The sequence below is a fragment of the Lynx rufus genome, unplaced genomic scaffold (genome assembly GCF_022079265.1).
Source record: "Lynx rufus isolate CCGP_SWC_20201006 ecotype Redwood Valley unplaced genomic scaffold, mLynRuf1.p SCAF_3, whole genome shotgun sequence".
NCBI classification, from domain to species: domain Eukaryota; kingdom Metazoa; phylum Chordata; class Mammalia; order Carnivora; family Felidae; genus Lynx; species Lynx rufus.
The window spans coordinates 103,343,948-103,361,276 of NW_025814845.1; the positions used below are offsets into that span (position 1 = coordinate 103,343,948).

At 35.3% G+C, this 17,329-nt stretch overlaps 1 protein-coding gene across 2 annotated transcripts in view; it reads left to right on the top strand.

Annotated features, from left to right (window-relative positions):
* Positions 1 to 17,329, top strand: part of FAT4 (FAT atypical cadherin 4) — a 173,051-nt gene that overhangs the window by 91,952 nt on the left and 63,770 nt on the right. For both annotated transcript variants that reach the window (XM_047092173.1, XM_047092174.1), the window contains exons 4-6: positions 747 to 1,097; positions 8,110 to 9,032; positions 10,110 to 10,284. In XM_047092173.1, coding sequence (XP_046948129.1) covers positions 747 to 1,097; positions 8,110 to 9,032; positions 10,110 to 10,284 — 1,449 coding nt within the window. The remainder of the gene's footprint in view (positions 1 to 746; positions 1,098 to 8,109; positions 9,033 to 10,109; positions 10,285 to 17,329) is intronic.

Below are 17,329 nucleotides of genomic sequence, written 5' to 3' on the forward strand. Positions count from 1 at the left end.
AATCTCAATCCTGAATTGTCACCTTGCCTCTTTGAACATATTATGTTGTGATTGTTGAGTTTGAGTACTAAATATCCATATTTTCAGTGTGTGTACGCTTCATTTCAATTATTGGAAATTCTTATCTAAAATTGAAATTTTATTCTGAATTACATTTGGAATGATTTTGCGTAACAAGGCATATGTTACAGAAACTCATTTGACAAAGAAATTAAATATTTATAGACTACTTCTCACTGCAGTTTTCTCTTCCCTCCCCAACATGAGTTGTGCACGTCCTTCATGAAATTACCATCACGTTTATTTCTGCCTTAATTACAGCAATGACCACATGAGCTATCAAGTGATATCCCCTGAGCATAAGTCTGAATTATTGCTTGGGACCCACACCTTCCTGATACTAGCAATGGGCCCCAATAGAAGTCATTGCAGTCACCAATATGTTCATGAATTGTTAGTGCCAAGCAGAAAAATAATGTCAGAAGTAGTATTATTTCTCCAGAACATTTACACTGCAACATAGAATTTCCTGAGTATTTAATATGCTATATATTTCATTAATATTTGGGAAGGTTGGTATCAGCATTAATGTAGAAATCTGCAGAATGTTGAGGTCACTCTATTTTCATAGTGATTCTCTGGTTAAAATGTTTTACTGTAATAATAACATTTGTTGGTGTCTGCATATAGTCTCTGAGTAATACCTTATCTCATTAATTTTAGACCATTAATTTATTTTTTGATAGGTTCATTGGTAGCAGCTATTTTAGCTACAGATGATGACTCTGGTGTGAATGGAGAAATTACATATATTGTGAATGAAGATGATGAAGATGGCATATTTTTCCTGAATCCAGTTACTGGAGTCTTTAATTTGACTCGAGCATTAGATTATGAAGCACAGCAATATTATATCCTCACTGTTCGAGCTGAAGATGGTGGGGGACAATTTACTACCATTAGGGTGTATTTTAATGTACTAGACGTAAATGATAACCCACCTATTTTCAGCTTAAATTCATATAGCACATCTTTAATGGAGAATCTACCTCTAGGATCTACTGTTCTTGTGTTTAATGTTACCGACGCAGATGATGGTATGTACTTTATTTTATACACTTAAAATTTTACTAAATATGACCTCAGATTTATATTATATTTATTTACTGTGTTCAGCTGTCACAATTTTTTTTAATATAGGTCCAAAAAGGAATAGATTTATGATTTAATTATAGAGGATTAAAAATCTGAGTACTTTATAAGTTAAATTCTTGTAACAGTTACACAGCATGCATTGTTATCATTTCAAAAACTTTGTCTTCTGGGGCACCTGGGTGGCTTGGTTGGTTAAGCATCCGACTTAGGCTCAGGTCATGATCTGGCAGTTTGTGAGTTCGAACTCCACGTTGGGCTCTGTGCTGACAGCTCGGAGCTTGGAGCCTGCTTCGGATTCTGTGTTTCCTTCTCTCTCTGCCCCTCCCTTGCTCACGCTCTGTCTCTCTCTCTCTCACTCTCAAAAATAAATAAACATGAAAAAAAAAAAACCTCTTTATCTTCCTTTTTTACAGTATTGTAGTTTAATAATGTAGAAGTCATAAAACAATTTTTTACTAGGCTTCTGTCAGATTAGTAAAAATATTTGTCTACATTTATAACTTTAACATATAAAGGATAAAATTTGGAAGCAAAAGGAAAACCAACATTTAAAAAAATACTTAAGAATGCATAATTAGTGGGGCGCCTGGGTGGCGCAGTCGGTTAAGCGTCCGACTTCAGCCAGGTCACGATCTCGCGGTCCGGGAGTTCGAGCCCCGCGTCGGGCTCTGGGCTGATGGCTCAGAGCCTGGAGCCTGTTTCCGATTCTGTGTCTCCCTCTCTCTCTGCCCCTCCCCCGTTCGTGCTCTGCCTCTCTCTGTCCCAAAAATAAATAAACGTTGAAAAAAAAAATTTTAAAAAAAATAAAAAAAAAAGAATGCATAATTAGTTATATATTTCCAACAGAAAGCTTCTAATAATCTTTTAGCAAGCTTTCATGCTTTGACTGAAAAGATGATTCCAGATCTCTTTAACTTATGCTATATAATCAAGTTGAGATTTCACCTTAACTCTAGACTTTACATGTGTTTAATTTTATTTATTGCAAAATCATTTGGCAAACTTTCTTTTAAAATATAACTCTCCTGGCCTTTATTCTAAAACCTGTTTTGTAAATACACATATTATATAATATAGCACTAGAGATAACATTGTGCATATTATCAGTCTTTAACTGATATGTTTGGAAAGTTAATACCTTGTTTCCCCTTTTATTGGATGAGTTAGATGTCCTATCTCTTGAGAAAACAAGGGACAGAACTTTCAAGAGGAAATAGGTCTCGAGCCTGAGGATATGCCTAACAACATAGGCATATCAACCTTAATTTAGAATTTCCTGGTTCTTACTGACTTGGATGATTAATGTAATTTCGGAATACCATTGTATCTCAACATTCTCCTCTATACTTAGTTTCCTTTCAGAATTGTCTAGAAGTGTCACTGAGAAAGATATGATAGGGAAAAAGCACATTATTTTATATATGTTTCAATTCACAAAATTGGAAATACTTTCTTTAGAGTTCATTAAGTGCATTTTGAAGTTTTCCCCTTTTATATACAAGCACAGTTAATATTGGTCGCAGGTATATATCTAAAAAAGAAGTATCTGTAATTCTAGTACTACTACTATAGCTAATAATAACCAATATTCGTGGCATATTTAGCATGTAACTAGTCTTGGCCTAGGAACATTGCTCACTCTATTTCATTTACACCAGCCCAGCTCTGTGATTGGCTCCAACTGGCATTTATATACAATTGAGCTTAATCCCAATTTTGGAAGTTGATGTCTGTATTATAACTTTCATTAGTTTACCTGCTCTCTGAATATCAATATCTTATTTGTCCTTATGACTGGTCCTGACTTTTCTGTAGTGAAGAATTTTTTTGCTATGTTTCTTTGTGATTTATTTATTATGCACTAGAGAGTGACCGTTGCTTCACAGGACTGTGTGTTCCTCTGGATTAAATTTTATTTTTCCTCATACCTTCAAATACAGAGAACTGAACAAGAGCAAATAAGAAACTTTCTTTGTGAAAGCCTGTTGGAATATTCCTAAAGCAATATATTATTCACAGCCATATATTAACCATTGACTTCAAGTTACTCTTCATGCATTTCTTTTCCTTTAATTGTGTTGAGTAAAAGTTTCAAGCTACATTTTTCCATTGTTTTAGTTTTGAATGTTTTTATCACTGTAATTTCCTGTATTTTGGCCTAAAATATAGGACATGGTTCCTATTCTTTCTGAATTTCAAGGATAATGATAAGACTGAACCAGGGTAACCTTCTTTGTTTAAAATTACCAACTCAATCACACTAAATAGTTCTCAAAGTATTTCACAGACAGTATTATTTAGACATTTTTTTTAAAAAATAACAAATTCGGGGTACCTGGGTGACTCAGTTAAGCATCTGAATTTAGCTCAGGTTATGGTCTTGCTGTTTGTGAGTTCAAGCCCACCTGAGGCTCCATGCTGAGCGTGGAGCCTTCTTGGGATTCTCTCTCTCCCTCTGTCTCTCTCCTTGCCTCTCCTCCACTTGTTCTCTCTCTCTTCCCAAAATAAATAAACTTTAAAATAAAATAAAATAAAATAAAATAAAATAAAATAAAATACAAAACAAATTCATCTAAATCTGTGATCAAAAGGTTCCTGATGGGAGAGTATTGTCATTTGAGGAAATTTTATATAAAAATAAAGTTAATATTTTCTGATTCTCCAGAGTTTAACCTAAAATTTTAGGTTACAGAATTATTTAGTAAAAATAGGTCAAATATTTTACTATTTTTACAATACAAATAGTATATGTATTAATCTCAAGGCTTCCCTGTGTATAGTTTAAAAAGTATTATATTGAGGCAAAATGTTATAAACCGAACTTAATGCAAATAAACTGGCTTTGGTAGTTATTATGTTATTCTAGAAATAAGTGCATATGATTTTTCAAAATATTGGGAGTCATAGACTGTTTTGAGAATAGAGCAATGGTAATTATTACTGAATAAGTTCACCTGTATATGCTTGGTACAATTGCAGGCATTCAAATTAAAGAAGTTTCATATTCCATTGACTTGATGACCTTTTTTGAAATCGCTTCATAAAGCTGAATGCTATCTGAAACAGTTCTGTGCCTTACAGCTGTATGATAAGTTGACAAATGGTAGTTCATTGTAGCCTAATTAAATCATGTTTAGGGATTGTGAATAAATACACACATTTCATCACAGAACTATATACCTATGTTACGTGCTATATTTCCTGGAACTAAATAATTCTCGAGACTGAAAAAAACAAAAACAGAAACAAAGACTCAATACAACCACACATGCACAATAAAACTGCCAGAAAGAATCATGCGCCTAAACCACTTTCAGAACATTGAACACAAATGGCTAGAAATATGAACAGTTTTAAGTTTAAAGACCTGATGGGCTATAAAATCCCACTAAACTCAAGTCCCATTGCTTATGGGTAAATTACAGAATTTTAAAATAATGCATGTACTGTTTCGTGATTTGAGTATTTGATGCAAAGGACAGAGAGAGACAAATGATATGAGCTCTGTATTTTTTTTAGGAAACTACAAATCGTTAGGGAGAATTTTGAGCTTCTCTCTATCCACATCTATTTTCTAGCTGTAGAGCACATGCCCAGAGTCATTTAGAATTGTCAGAAAGGAAAAGTCCTTTTCTTTATAGTAAGGTAATATTTGGGTGGCTCTTGTGGCCTGTAATTGCAACGGGAAGGATTCATGAAGTTCCTGAGATGAGAGCTATTTTTCAGATAGTGGTGCAGTATTTGTGCAAAGTATGTTGTGCAGTACTTTTGTGCAAAAGTATTTTTATGTTTATTTTCTCAAAGATGATTGTTATCATGAGTTCCTCTTAATGTTATTATCTAATATCAATATTTGTCATTATGAACCTCAATATAAAATCAAATTTTTCTTTTTTTGTAATTCTTGTTAAAGTTTAATACTTACTACTTACCCCACCCAACTGCCTCACCATACTTTTTTTCCTTAAAAAAAGAGGCTGTTCTGCTGTTTACAAGGAGGCTATAAAGTCTTGGTATCACATTCTCTTTTTGCCTCTGAAATGTAGTTGTTTACTCAAGGAAGTGGCAAACATGGTGGACCAGAGTGTTCAGATCCTTGATTTAATTGCTTGAATTCCAATTGATTTATGTAGAAATGCTAGGCCATCACTTTGTAGCCATGTGTAATTTTGTCAGTTTTTCTAATTTCTTTTGATCTTGGGCATGAAAGATTTTATATGCTTTCACAGAGCTAAATTTTATATCTCTGTTTGTTGGTATTATTTTATCCAGATGTTTTCATAACTTTTTCTCAGTAATAATTGTGTCTGAATTTGTGCCTCAAAGAATAGGAATTCAATATTTACTGATGGGTTTAGCCATAAAAAATGCAGAAAATTTCCTTGGTAAAAAATGACTTACAAGTATATTAAAAATATATAATATACATCTTTTAAATTAAATGTCTTTTTAGGGATATATAGGTGTATATATTTTCTGAAATAAGAAATATATAAAATATTATATATATAAAATCTCTATATATTGAACCAATTGAAGGAAAATTTTTTGCACCAGTTGATGGAACTTTTGTCCCCCATCCTTTGAATTTAAAGTCAAAGGTTGAAGTAGACTGTTGACCTTGTTCAATCCAGATCTTAAAATTCTCTTTATCTCCTCCTGGTAAATTGACCTTTGACTCCCATTAGCTTTATTTATTCATATTTTTCCGGATCTTCAGAGTCCTAATTATTCTGAACTTTACACTGGTTGTTCACTTCTTTTTTTTTTTTTTTTTTTTCAACGTTTATTTATTTTTGGGACATAGAGAGACAGAGCATGAACGGGGGAGGGGCAGAGAGAGAGGGAGACACAATATTGGAAACAGGCTCCAGGCTCTGAGCCATCAGCCCAGAGCCCGACGCGGGGCTCGAACTCCCGGACCGCGAGATCGTGACCTGGCTGAAGTCGGACGCTTAACCGACTGCGCCACCCAGGCGCCCCTGTTTTAAATAAACTATAAATATTAAAAGCCACAACTCACAATGAGGAGGAAAATCTACCTTTTCAAAGATCTATTCAATCCTGGAGATTTTTATGAATAAGTCAGTGTCTGAAAGTTATTTTCATAAAAATTTCTTCTGTATAGCAACATATAGACAAAGGACATTAGATAGAGACCATAAAATCACAGGGAAAGAGTAATTCTAACATTTTTTTTTTTTTAAAGAGCAGGCAATCCTTAGCTGGTAGAAAAGAAAATACCATTACTCAACTAAAACTTGCCTTCACAAGGAACATGACAAGTTTCAAAAAACGTTAAACGCTAACTTAAGTAGGGGCGCCCGGGTGGCTCAGTCGGTTAAGGGTCTGACCTTGGCTCAGGTCATGATCTCATGGTTTGCGAGTTCAAGTCCCACATCAGGCTCTGTGCTGACAGCTCAGAGCCTGGATCCTGCTTCAGATTCTGTGTCTCTTTCTCTCTCTGCCCCTCCCCTGCTCAGACTCTGTCTCTGTCTCTCAAAAATAAATAAACGTTGAAAAAAAGTTAAAAAAAAAAAGCGCTAACTCAAGTAGTAATAGGCTTCTAAGAAAGAATATTTTTCAAGAAAAAAAAAAAAGAGAAAAAGAGTGATCAAATTGCTTTAGAAGACTCTTGGGACAGACTAGATATCATTTCTGACACCTGAATAGTTTGTTTTTTGTTTTTTGTTTTTTGTTTTTTATTTTTTTAAGTAATCTCTAAACCCAACATGGGGCTTGAACCAACCCTGAGCTTAAGAGTCACATGCTCTAGTGAATGAGCCAGCCAAGCACCCCTGATGCCTAAACAGTTTAAATTAACTTCAGAAAAATAGGAACTATTTGTCAGCAGTTAACATAACTCAACAGATTTCCCCTAGCATAAAATCCGAGAGTATAAAATCCTTGTTGAGAATGAATTATCTAAATACATGAAATGTTTCTTAACAATACTTAGAATATCCTACAGTGTCCCAACATCTTTAGGAAGAGATATAAAAATGTGCATAGCATTATGCACAAGTGAAGAAAACATAAATCTGGGGCAAGAAATCTGATTTCTTTTTGTCTTCACTGCTTTTCTGTTATTTACTTTCAAATTATTTACTAAAAAAATTGGCCAATCCATTCCCCACATCATTTTTGTGAGAATATTCTCTGCAGTCATTTTCTGAAATAGGAAATTATATATTATTTTTTTATAATTAAGAAGTGACACATGTTGTAAGAAAAATATATAAAATAGTATCTAAATATAGCCCAATAATATAGTGTGAGCATTTATATTTGCAGCCTTTTATGTGTAACTTTACTGCTAACATTTCCTTCAAAGAATACTTTTAAAACACATTAAGTGTACATAATAAAATCCGAGAGAGAATTATTTTCACAAAGGGCATGAGCCAGATGCTTAATAAGAATTAAAAAGTATTTATTGGTTCTGACAAGAAATGTAAAAGTAGGCTTAAAACATGACTAATGCCATACATCAGAAAATTTTATTACCCTTCTCTGAAAATTGGTGTCAACCTCAATAAATTACTGAAGTTCTAAATGTTTGGCTAATAGTATAGACTGTGGCACTGTTAATGTTGAACCCTCAGGAACCATTTGATAGAAATAAGAAAGTATATAGAAAAATATTCGCTCTCCGGAATATTTTTCTCCTTTCTAATTTTGTAATTTAACATTTCAACATCGTAGTAAATTGTAGGCATTATATAGATCATTTGTTCACCAGATTGTAAACATCTTTTCAGAACAAAAGTTGACAGACAAGGAATTATGTGTATGCATTACTTACAAAACAATTAACTGTGGCTAAATCATCCAAAGTTGTGTTTGGGGCATCATATATCAAATATGCAAAGTTTTATGCCAGAATGTTTGGTATTACTTGGTCTGTAATCAGCACACATTCAAGAAAATTTAATGTTTTCCCTTCCATTTCAGGCATCAACTCCCAATTGGCTTATAGCATTGCTTCAGGTGATAGCCTCGGTCAGTTTACAGTGGACCAGAATGGTGTACTGAAAGTCCTTAAAAGTTTGGATCGGGAAAGTCAGTCCTTCTACAACCTGGTTGTTCAAGCACATGACCTGCCACAACTTCCAGCCTCCAGATTCACAAGCACTGCCCATGTCTCCATTATTTTGTTGGATGTAAATGATAACCCACCAACATTTCTTTCCCCTAAATTGACATACATTCCAGAAAACACACCTATTGATACTATTGTTTTCAAAGCTCAAGCAACTGACCCAGACAGTGGCCCAAACAGCTATATTGAATACACCCTGCTGAACCCTTTGGGAAACAAGTTCAGTATTGGGACCATTGATGGTGAAGTGAGGCTCACTGGAGAACTGGATAGAGAAGAGGTTTCTAATTACACTCTAACAGTGGTGGCTACAGACAAAGGTCAACCAGCTCTCTCTTCATCTACAGAAGTTGTAGTTATGGTGCTTGATATCAATGACAACAACCCTGTTTTTGTGCAGGCCTTGTATAAAGTGGAGATTAATGAGAACACACTTACTGGAACAGATATAATACAAGTATACGCAGCAGATGGAGATGAAGGTACAAATGGACAGGTTCGCTATGGCATTGTTGATGGTAATGCCAATCAGGAATTTCGCATCGACTCTGTCACAGGTGCCATCACTGTGGCTAAGCCTTTGGATAGAGAAAAAACTCCTACTTACTCACTAACTGTTCAGGCAACAGATCGGGGAAGTAACCCCAGAACTGACACCTCCACTGTCAGCATTGTTCTACTGGATATTAATGATTTTGTTCCCATGTTTGAGCTATCTCCATATTCTGTGAATGTCCCTGAGAATTTAGGGACACTGCCCAGAACAATTCTTCAGGTCAGTGTATTTAAATAAAATAAATGCTATGTTCACTATAAGACATCTAATTTAAAAGTCAACACTCGGGGCGCCTGGGTGGCTCAGTCAGGTGAGTGTCTGGTTTGAGCTCAGGTTGTGATCTCGTGGTTCATGGGTTTGAGCCCCACGTAGGGCTCTGTACTGTACAGCACAGCTGTTTTGGGTTCTGTGTCTCCCTCTCTGTCTGCTCCTCCCCTGCTTGTGCCCTGTCTCTCTCTCAAAAATAAATAAACATGAAAACTTTTTCAAAAATAAATAAATGTCAACCCTCTTCTACAGTGTTCATGCTTCACCCACTCTCTTCCTCATTGTCTCCATAAATGCTTACCTGCAGATACAGGAAATCTCGAAAAGGAAAGGTTTATGAAAACTATACCCAAGAACTTACTGATTTCCTCCTCATAGATTAAAATATCACATTACAATTATGTTCTTTTGTGGATACTCATGTTGCACACTTTTATGTATTTGTGTATTTTGAATTGTTTCACTATAACAGTAATATCTAAACATAGTGAGAAAATAAAATGATGTAAATGTTTGAAAACTTGGTTACAAAAATTCTACTCGCTCGCCTCCTTACCTGGATGGAACTTTTGTTAAAAATTTTTGTGAAGCTTTCCAAAAATACTGTAAGTTGATTTTATATATAGTTTTACACAAATAATACCTACTACTCTGTACCATTTTTACTTTTTACTCGAAACTTAAAGATGTGTCTCAGGAACCTTTTAATATTGGTACATATGACTTTATCTCATTTTATTTAAGTTTATTTATTTATTTTGAGAGAGAGAGAGTGTGTGAGCAGGGGAGGGGCAGAGACAGAGGAAATGGGAGAATCCCAAGCAGGCTCCAAGCTGTCAGCGGGGAGCCTGATGAAGGGCCCGATCCCACTACTGTGAGATCATGACCTGAGCCAAAATCAAGAGTCAGACTATTAACTGACTACCCAGATGCCTCTACCTCATTATTTTTAATGATACATTTTATTTTGTGGTAGACATTGTGTCTAGATTTATTCACATTCCTGGCATGTATTATTCTCCCCTACAGGTGGTGGCAAGAGATGATGATCAAGGTCCTAATAGCAAACTCTCATATGTTCTATTTGGTGGTAATGAAGACAATGCTTTTACTCTCTCGGCTAGCGGAGAACTTCGAGTAACACAGAGTTTGGACCGCGAGACAAAGGAACACTTTGTCTTGATGATCACAGCTACAGATTCAGGTACGCCTTGTCTGGTTATGAAGAATTTCTTCACAATATAAATAAATAAAAGTATATTCGTCTACCATGAAATTAAACATTTATTGAAGAATTTATGAATTCTTGGCACTCCAATTGTATCTATATAATTTATAGCAGATATATCACTTTGTGAAATTTGTGTATAAATATCTAATTGATAAAGGCTTGAGCACAATACAAACAGGGCTCTATTCCTATAAGACCAAATGTTTCCCTGCCCACTTAGCCATCACTTTTGAGGGTAATTTGATACTCTACCAATTGAGCCATGAGGCATTTCAAGCACTTTCAGCTTTAAAACATTCAATGGTTCTAACTGGCCATAGTGGGTAATAAAGTGGGTCCAGAGTTCTTCATTAGTCGTCTAGGTTTTGTAAGTAGCCATAATAGGCATTTGATGAAGCCCCACAGAGCTCCAAAAGGAGTATCAGTGAGAACCTGGCATCCTCACTGAGTTAGCAGCATAGTGGACTACCATAGAAATAATGAAAAACAGTATATGCTACATTGCTCATATCAATCCAGTATTTCAACAGTCACTTGGATAGAAGAGAGAAAAAAAATGAGTAGACACTGGTAGTCAGATATTTACAACCAAGGTTTTATTGCTAAAACACCCCAGTCTTAGCTTCCTTCTCCAGTTAGTACTGGAAATGTGTGGTCAGTTCTATGCATGCGTGAAAACATAGCCTTTGTAAAAGTGAAGTGGGGAAGGAGAAACCAGGACCAGAAATCTAGTTGGCTAAGGCATCAGTCACTATAAAACCTGTGCACAGAATGTGTGTCACAGAGAAGTCATCCCTGGGTGGGAAGCAGGATGTGATTGCAAGAGTTAGGTTGCAGCTCAGGGTGATCTGGGATGAGCAGGCACAGCCCACAAGTTCTCCATGAGAGGATTTGTACTTTGGAATATTCTAAGTCAAAAATCATGGTAGAGAAAGAATGTAACCATGTAGACAAGAGTGCTTGTTTTCAACCAGGGGATTCTGAGAATTTAAATTATTTTTGTATGTCTATGTAGTCAAGGGGTGGGGGATATTGTGAAGAGGAAGGAAATTTATATATATATATATGTATATATATATATATCCATATCTATATCTATATCTATATCTATATCTATATCTATATCTATATCTATATCCATCTGTGTCATGCAGTATAACAGGTTTTACAGACCTTAACCCATTTTTATACATCACTTTTCTTTATCATCTCAAAACCTTGCATGTTATTTTGATTTTACTTACAGTAAACCCAAACTCAGTGTGGTTAAATAATTTGCTCAGGATCACACAGCTATGTGGCAGAGTATGATTCAGACCTTAGCATAGCTTACTTGCAAGTTCAGAGTATACTGAATTTTTAGTGTGTAAGCAAAGTCAAATTTGAAAAGAATAATATTGATTGCCAAAATTATTTCATTTGCAAACCAAAACTTAGTTATTAATCTGTATAATAAAATGAAAAAAAACTTTTACTTTGAATCTATCTCAGTTTGAATTCTGGTTCTGTCATAATTTTCTTTGTGATTCAGGCAAGGTGTACTATCTCTCTCAATTTCAGCATCTTCTTCATTACAATTGGGGTAATAATAACTAGAAAGTAGTTTATTATAAGGTTTAATTGATACAACCTATGTTAAATTGCTAAATATGCCTATAACATAGTGTATATAATGATTTTAATAAGAATTGTACTTCATACACTTTAAATACTGTAAAATTCTTAGAAATATTTGCCCTGTCCCTTGCTATATAAGTGTTATTATTAAAAGATGTATAGATGTATTGGTTTCATAAACATTTTTTAAAAATCGTAGTTCACATTAAGTTTCATTTTATACTTTACTACTTTAGAAATTTTTAATTTGTAGCAGATATTTCTTTTCAACTTCCAAAGAATGTATTTTATAGTAAATGTTTCACTATTCAAGAAGACCACAGATTTTTAAAACTATAGTTCAACCAAAATACAGTTAAAGAGGATTTTGTGGACTGACCAGCAAAGTTAACCATCACTCGTAGTGCTATTTCTCCATCAAAATGACAATATGGAAGGGACATTTAATTTGGGGAAAAAAACAAAAACAAAAACAAAGACAAAAAATAAAAAACAAACAAACAAAAAAAAACAAACACCTTGAAGTGATAAAGCTAAAAGTGTTTTCTTCTAATAGACGTGGGTGAATGAACCTGTTAGGAGTAACTTTCACAAGGAGGAGATTCAATAAAACATTGATCTACATGTGCAGACTATGCAAGAACCAAGCCCTGGTTCCAGCGAGTCAAACTGATGCCATCAGCCTTGAGTCTGAGGAAAATTGGGGATCTAAAATTCTTAATATCAGGACAAATAATAGAAGTATAACTCTAATTTCTAGAAAGGATTATTGGCACTACATGAAAAATGGAAAGACCATGTCTGTATTGATTCTGCCAAATATTGAGATAGGAGTATTACTAAGTTATGGAAATTCAGATTATCAGTAAAATTAAGGTATTTGGAAGTTTGTCATTTAGTGCTTTAAACATGGTGTTAGAGAGCATGATGGGAGATGTAAATGAAATTCAGCATTTTGGCAGCCTGGAAATTAGAGAATTTCTTAAAAAAATTTTTTTATGTTTATTTAGTTTTAAGAATGAGAGAGATGGAGCGTGAGCAGGGAAGGGGCAGAGAGAGAGGGAGACACAGAATCCAAGGCAGGCTCCAAGCTCCGAGCTATCAACACAGAGCCCGATGTGGTACTTGAGCTCACAGAACTGAGATCATGACCTGAGCTGAAGTTGGACACCTAACCAACTGAGCTACCCAGGCGCCCTGAGGATTTCTTAAACTTTGTCCGAAAGCACAGATTTTGATGAGAGTGTTTTTTTTTTTTTTTGAGTTGCCCTGATATGAGCTCATGTGTGTGAGGCCCCTAGACAAAAAGTAGTTAGGTATCTGAAGATCACTTAATATGGATCATGTAGAAAACAATCGGAAGTTGTGTGGGAAGTTGGACTGAATTATTTTAAAGTCATTAAAACTCATATGTGACAATGATTTTATATGCCATTAATTTGCATACTTTGGGTATCACAAATAAACCATTTTTGTGAGAGAACATGAGTTTGAGGTATCAGGCTTAAGAATCTGCCGTTTAATCTTGTATTCCAACCATGAAGTTTCTGACACAAGATTTAAAATACAGATTCACTTCTTTGATTTAAAAGTCAAATTGGTAGGTGACGTGAGAAAACTCAGAAAAATATGGCAGCTTTAGATCCCAGATGCCATGTTATTCTCAAATTTGCCATGTTCTAAGGACCAGGAAATATCAAAGCATTCTAAACAAGAAAAAAGTTTGACAGTTTTATTCTAGCCCACAAATTACTTTCCCATTGCTTTTTAAAAATTCTTACCTGTGGCAGCCCAGAGATAGGTTAACTTTGGCAATATGGCAATACTTGAATCAGCTGTTTTTGTTTTTGTTTTTATCAGAAAACCTTTAAATCTTTGAATATTTTTGGGAGAGAAAATATTAGCATTGCACTCTCATTTTATTTTTATTTACTGACTGCATGAGTATAAAGTAGCACATCTGGAAACTCTCTACTCCTGTCTATTACTTAAAATGAGCTACAACCACTCTATCACGTGTGTGGGGGGCTGAATGTTACATTGCTAAATAACAAAACCAGAACAGAGTAAGATAATTCGACCTCATTTTTTTTCCTATAGGCTTAAATTATTAAATGGTAATGTAATGGGTTGAAAGTATAACTCAACTCAGAATAATATTTTGTTTATAATTAAAAATATAAATATTCCCCTTAATTCTGTATTCCTGTTATTTTTTCTAGAAATAGAAATAGTTTGTACCAAGTACCAATTCCTAGGAGGCTAAAGCTTCAGCTTGGCACAGTAATGCAAGTACTACAGAGAACCCATCACTATGTGGTTGCTTTTAAGAGGGGCGTTGGCTATAAAGCAGTCAATGCCCTTCACAAGATTTAGCATTCTCTTCCCAAGTAGCCTTCCTTATAAGAGTCTTCCTTACCATTGTCTTATATATGCAATAAATAAAATAATATGAGTTTAATGTAGTAAGTTGCAGTGAATTATCAGGGAGCCCAAAGCAATAACTTAGAAAATTAATTCAGAGAATTCAGTTACAAAATGGAAGTATATCCTGAGGTAAATACATAGCTTTGTAATTAAACTGAAGTTCAAATCTCACCTTTGCCATTTCTTAGCCACATAACCTTGGTTAAGTTACCCTCATGTTCATACTGATAAAATGAATATACCAATTTCTACATGAAAAGCTTACTGGCAGAAATAAATATGAGAATGACTTACTTTTAGGTTTAATATTAGTCAGCTTGTTTGCTGAACATCTCAAGCTCAGTAAGCCCAGAGAAAATTTTTTGACTCCCTACCCTCCATAAATTTCTCTTTGTCCACAATTTCCCAATTGCTGTTATCCTTCTTCGTTCCCTTTTCTCCGTATCCCCACATTCAACAACTGCATTGGCAAGTAGATTTCTTCCTTAAAAAGACATTGAAAAACATCCTGAATTTTTCCACTTTCTTCATTTCCACTACCAACACCTTGGTCTAAGCCAGGACTAATATAATAGCTCCCTAACTGCCTAACTCTTCTCCCCAAAGTACATTCTTCAAGCATCTCATGAACTTTGAAACTATAAATTAGATCATCATGCCCTATCGCTTGCTTAAAAACCCTTCAGTGGTTTCTGAGAATAAAGCCTGAACTTCTCACCATGACACATAGCATTCAGTGACCTGGCCTCTGTCCACCTCTCTGACTTGGTCTTTCCCCACCCACTGCCACCTTTATCAGGCACCTGCCCTCCCGAACTGGGCAGGTTCAGCCACTGTCACCTCCAGCTCTGCATTCAGTGTCATCATGTTGATGGGTTGACATCAGCCAGTGTGGAAACATTTGACACACAGAAACCAGTAAATGTCACCAATCAGGTGACTTGCTTCTGGAGAGTAGTTGCCGTCACTTTTATTGCAAATTGCCAATGTCAGATAATTTGGCCTTTAAAAATTGCCAACCTTCTGCATTTGCCCCCATGTTCAGGTACTTCACTCTGTCTGAAGTGTTCTACCCTGTAGCTGGCTTTTTCTTTTTTCTTTTCTTTTTTTTTTAAGGCCAGACACATTCATGTTTTAGTCATCCTGCCATTATATCTAGGTGAGATGTCAACTTCTCATAAAAGTCTTATCTTTTTTTTTCTTTTTTTTTAATGTTTACTTATTTTTGAGAGAAAGAAAGAGAGAGAGAGACAAAGCGCATGCAGGAGAGGGGTAGAGAGAGAGAGGGAGACACGGAATCCGAAGCAGGTTCCAGGCTCTGAACTGTCAGCACAAAGCCCAACGTGGGGCTCGAACTCAAAAACCGTGAGATTTTGACATGAGCCAAAGTCGGACACCTAACTGACTGAGCCACCCAGGCGCCCCTCAGAAAGGACTTATCTGACCACCAATCTAATGTAATCCCCTCTCTCCAGTTTTACTATCACTTTGCCTTGTTGTGATTTTGTCTTAAAACCAATTATTATCTGAAAATCTAATATCATACATGAGTGTGTGGAGTAATCAAACTCTATCAATAGATATCCTTCCAATAGAATGTAAACTTCCTAAGTCTTGTGCAAAAATGAATTGCCAGAGGGGCACCTGTGTGGCTCAGTAGGTTAAGCATCTCACTCTTGGTTTTGGCTCAGGTCATGATCTCATTGTTTTGTGAGTTTGAGCCCCATGTCAGGCTCTGGGCCGACAGCGCGAACCCTGCTTGGGATTCTCTCTCTGCTCCTCCCCCACTCGTGCTGTCTCTGTCTTTCTCAAAATAAATGAATAAACTTAAAAAAAATGAATTGCCAGAAACACCCAGAACAGAACCTGTGACATAACAGGTGCTTACTAAACATTTGTTAAATGATAAAATGATTTAATGGGTAAAAAGTCATGATAATCAACCATCACCATCTTGTTATTTTAATATGCAACTGTTATTTCATATTTTATTTACCAGGCTTTTAGTTTATTGTTGTATATTTATCACTTGCAGATTTTTCAAAGGTCCTACCAAAAGGAAAAGCACCAATCTTTGTAAACTCATGGCTGAAATTCCAGAAGTTTTTCTACATTGGTTGTGGTCATTCAAATTGACCTCTGCTTTGAAAAAACAGCACAAGTGTTTAAGGCTCTGGAGTGTTTAGTGTGATGTGATAAATTGCAGTCATATGCAAGGACCCAGTGAAGCATTTTATGGCTTTAATTCAGTTTCAGATACTTAAAATACTGTTTGAGCTATGTTCTCATGACTTTCCCTTGAACCTTCTGGATCTCATTCAATTCTGTTATCTATTAGATGTTTCTAGGTAGGTCTTGTTCTACTCTGTGCTGTGCCCCCTACCTTTTCTTAATTTAATTCACTATTTCAAAATCTGCATAAGAAGAAATTATGTGCATTTGAAGTGTTACCATTTAACAATTCTTTAATACATGGGCTTCCCAAAACAAAACAAAAAAAAAGTGTGAGCCTTCCATATCACTCAAATACCCAGCACCTTTTTAGCTATAGAAATATGTCACATGTATGGTACTTAGCTTCACATGGCTTAATAATAAGGGCCTATGACTCTTCATATAAACGTAATAAGAAAACTTTCACTTGTTTTGACTTTTGTCATGGGAATTTTGGTGTTTAGATAAACCGTTCCAATAGATATACATTTATACAAGTAATTTTTTCAGGTTTGATATATATATGTATATACATACATTTTTATTTTTTTTTAATTTTTTTTATTTTTTATTTTATTTTTTTTTCAACGTTTATTATTTATTTTTGGGACAGAGAGAGACAGAGCATGAACGGGCGAGGGGCAGAGAGAGAGGGAGACACAGAATCGGAAACAGGCTCCAGGCTCTGAGCCATCAGCCCAGAGCCTAATGTGGGGCTCGAACTCCCGGACCGCGAGATCGTGACCTGGCTGAAGTCGGA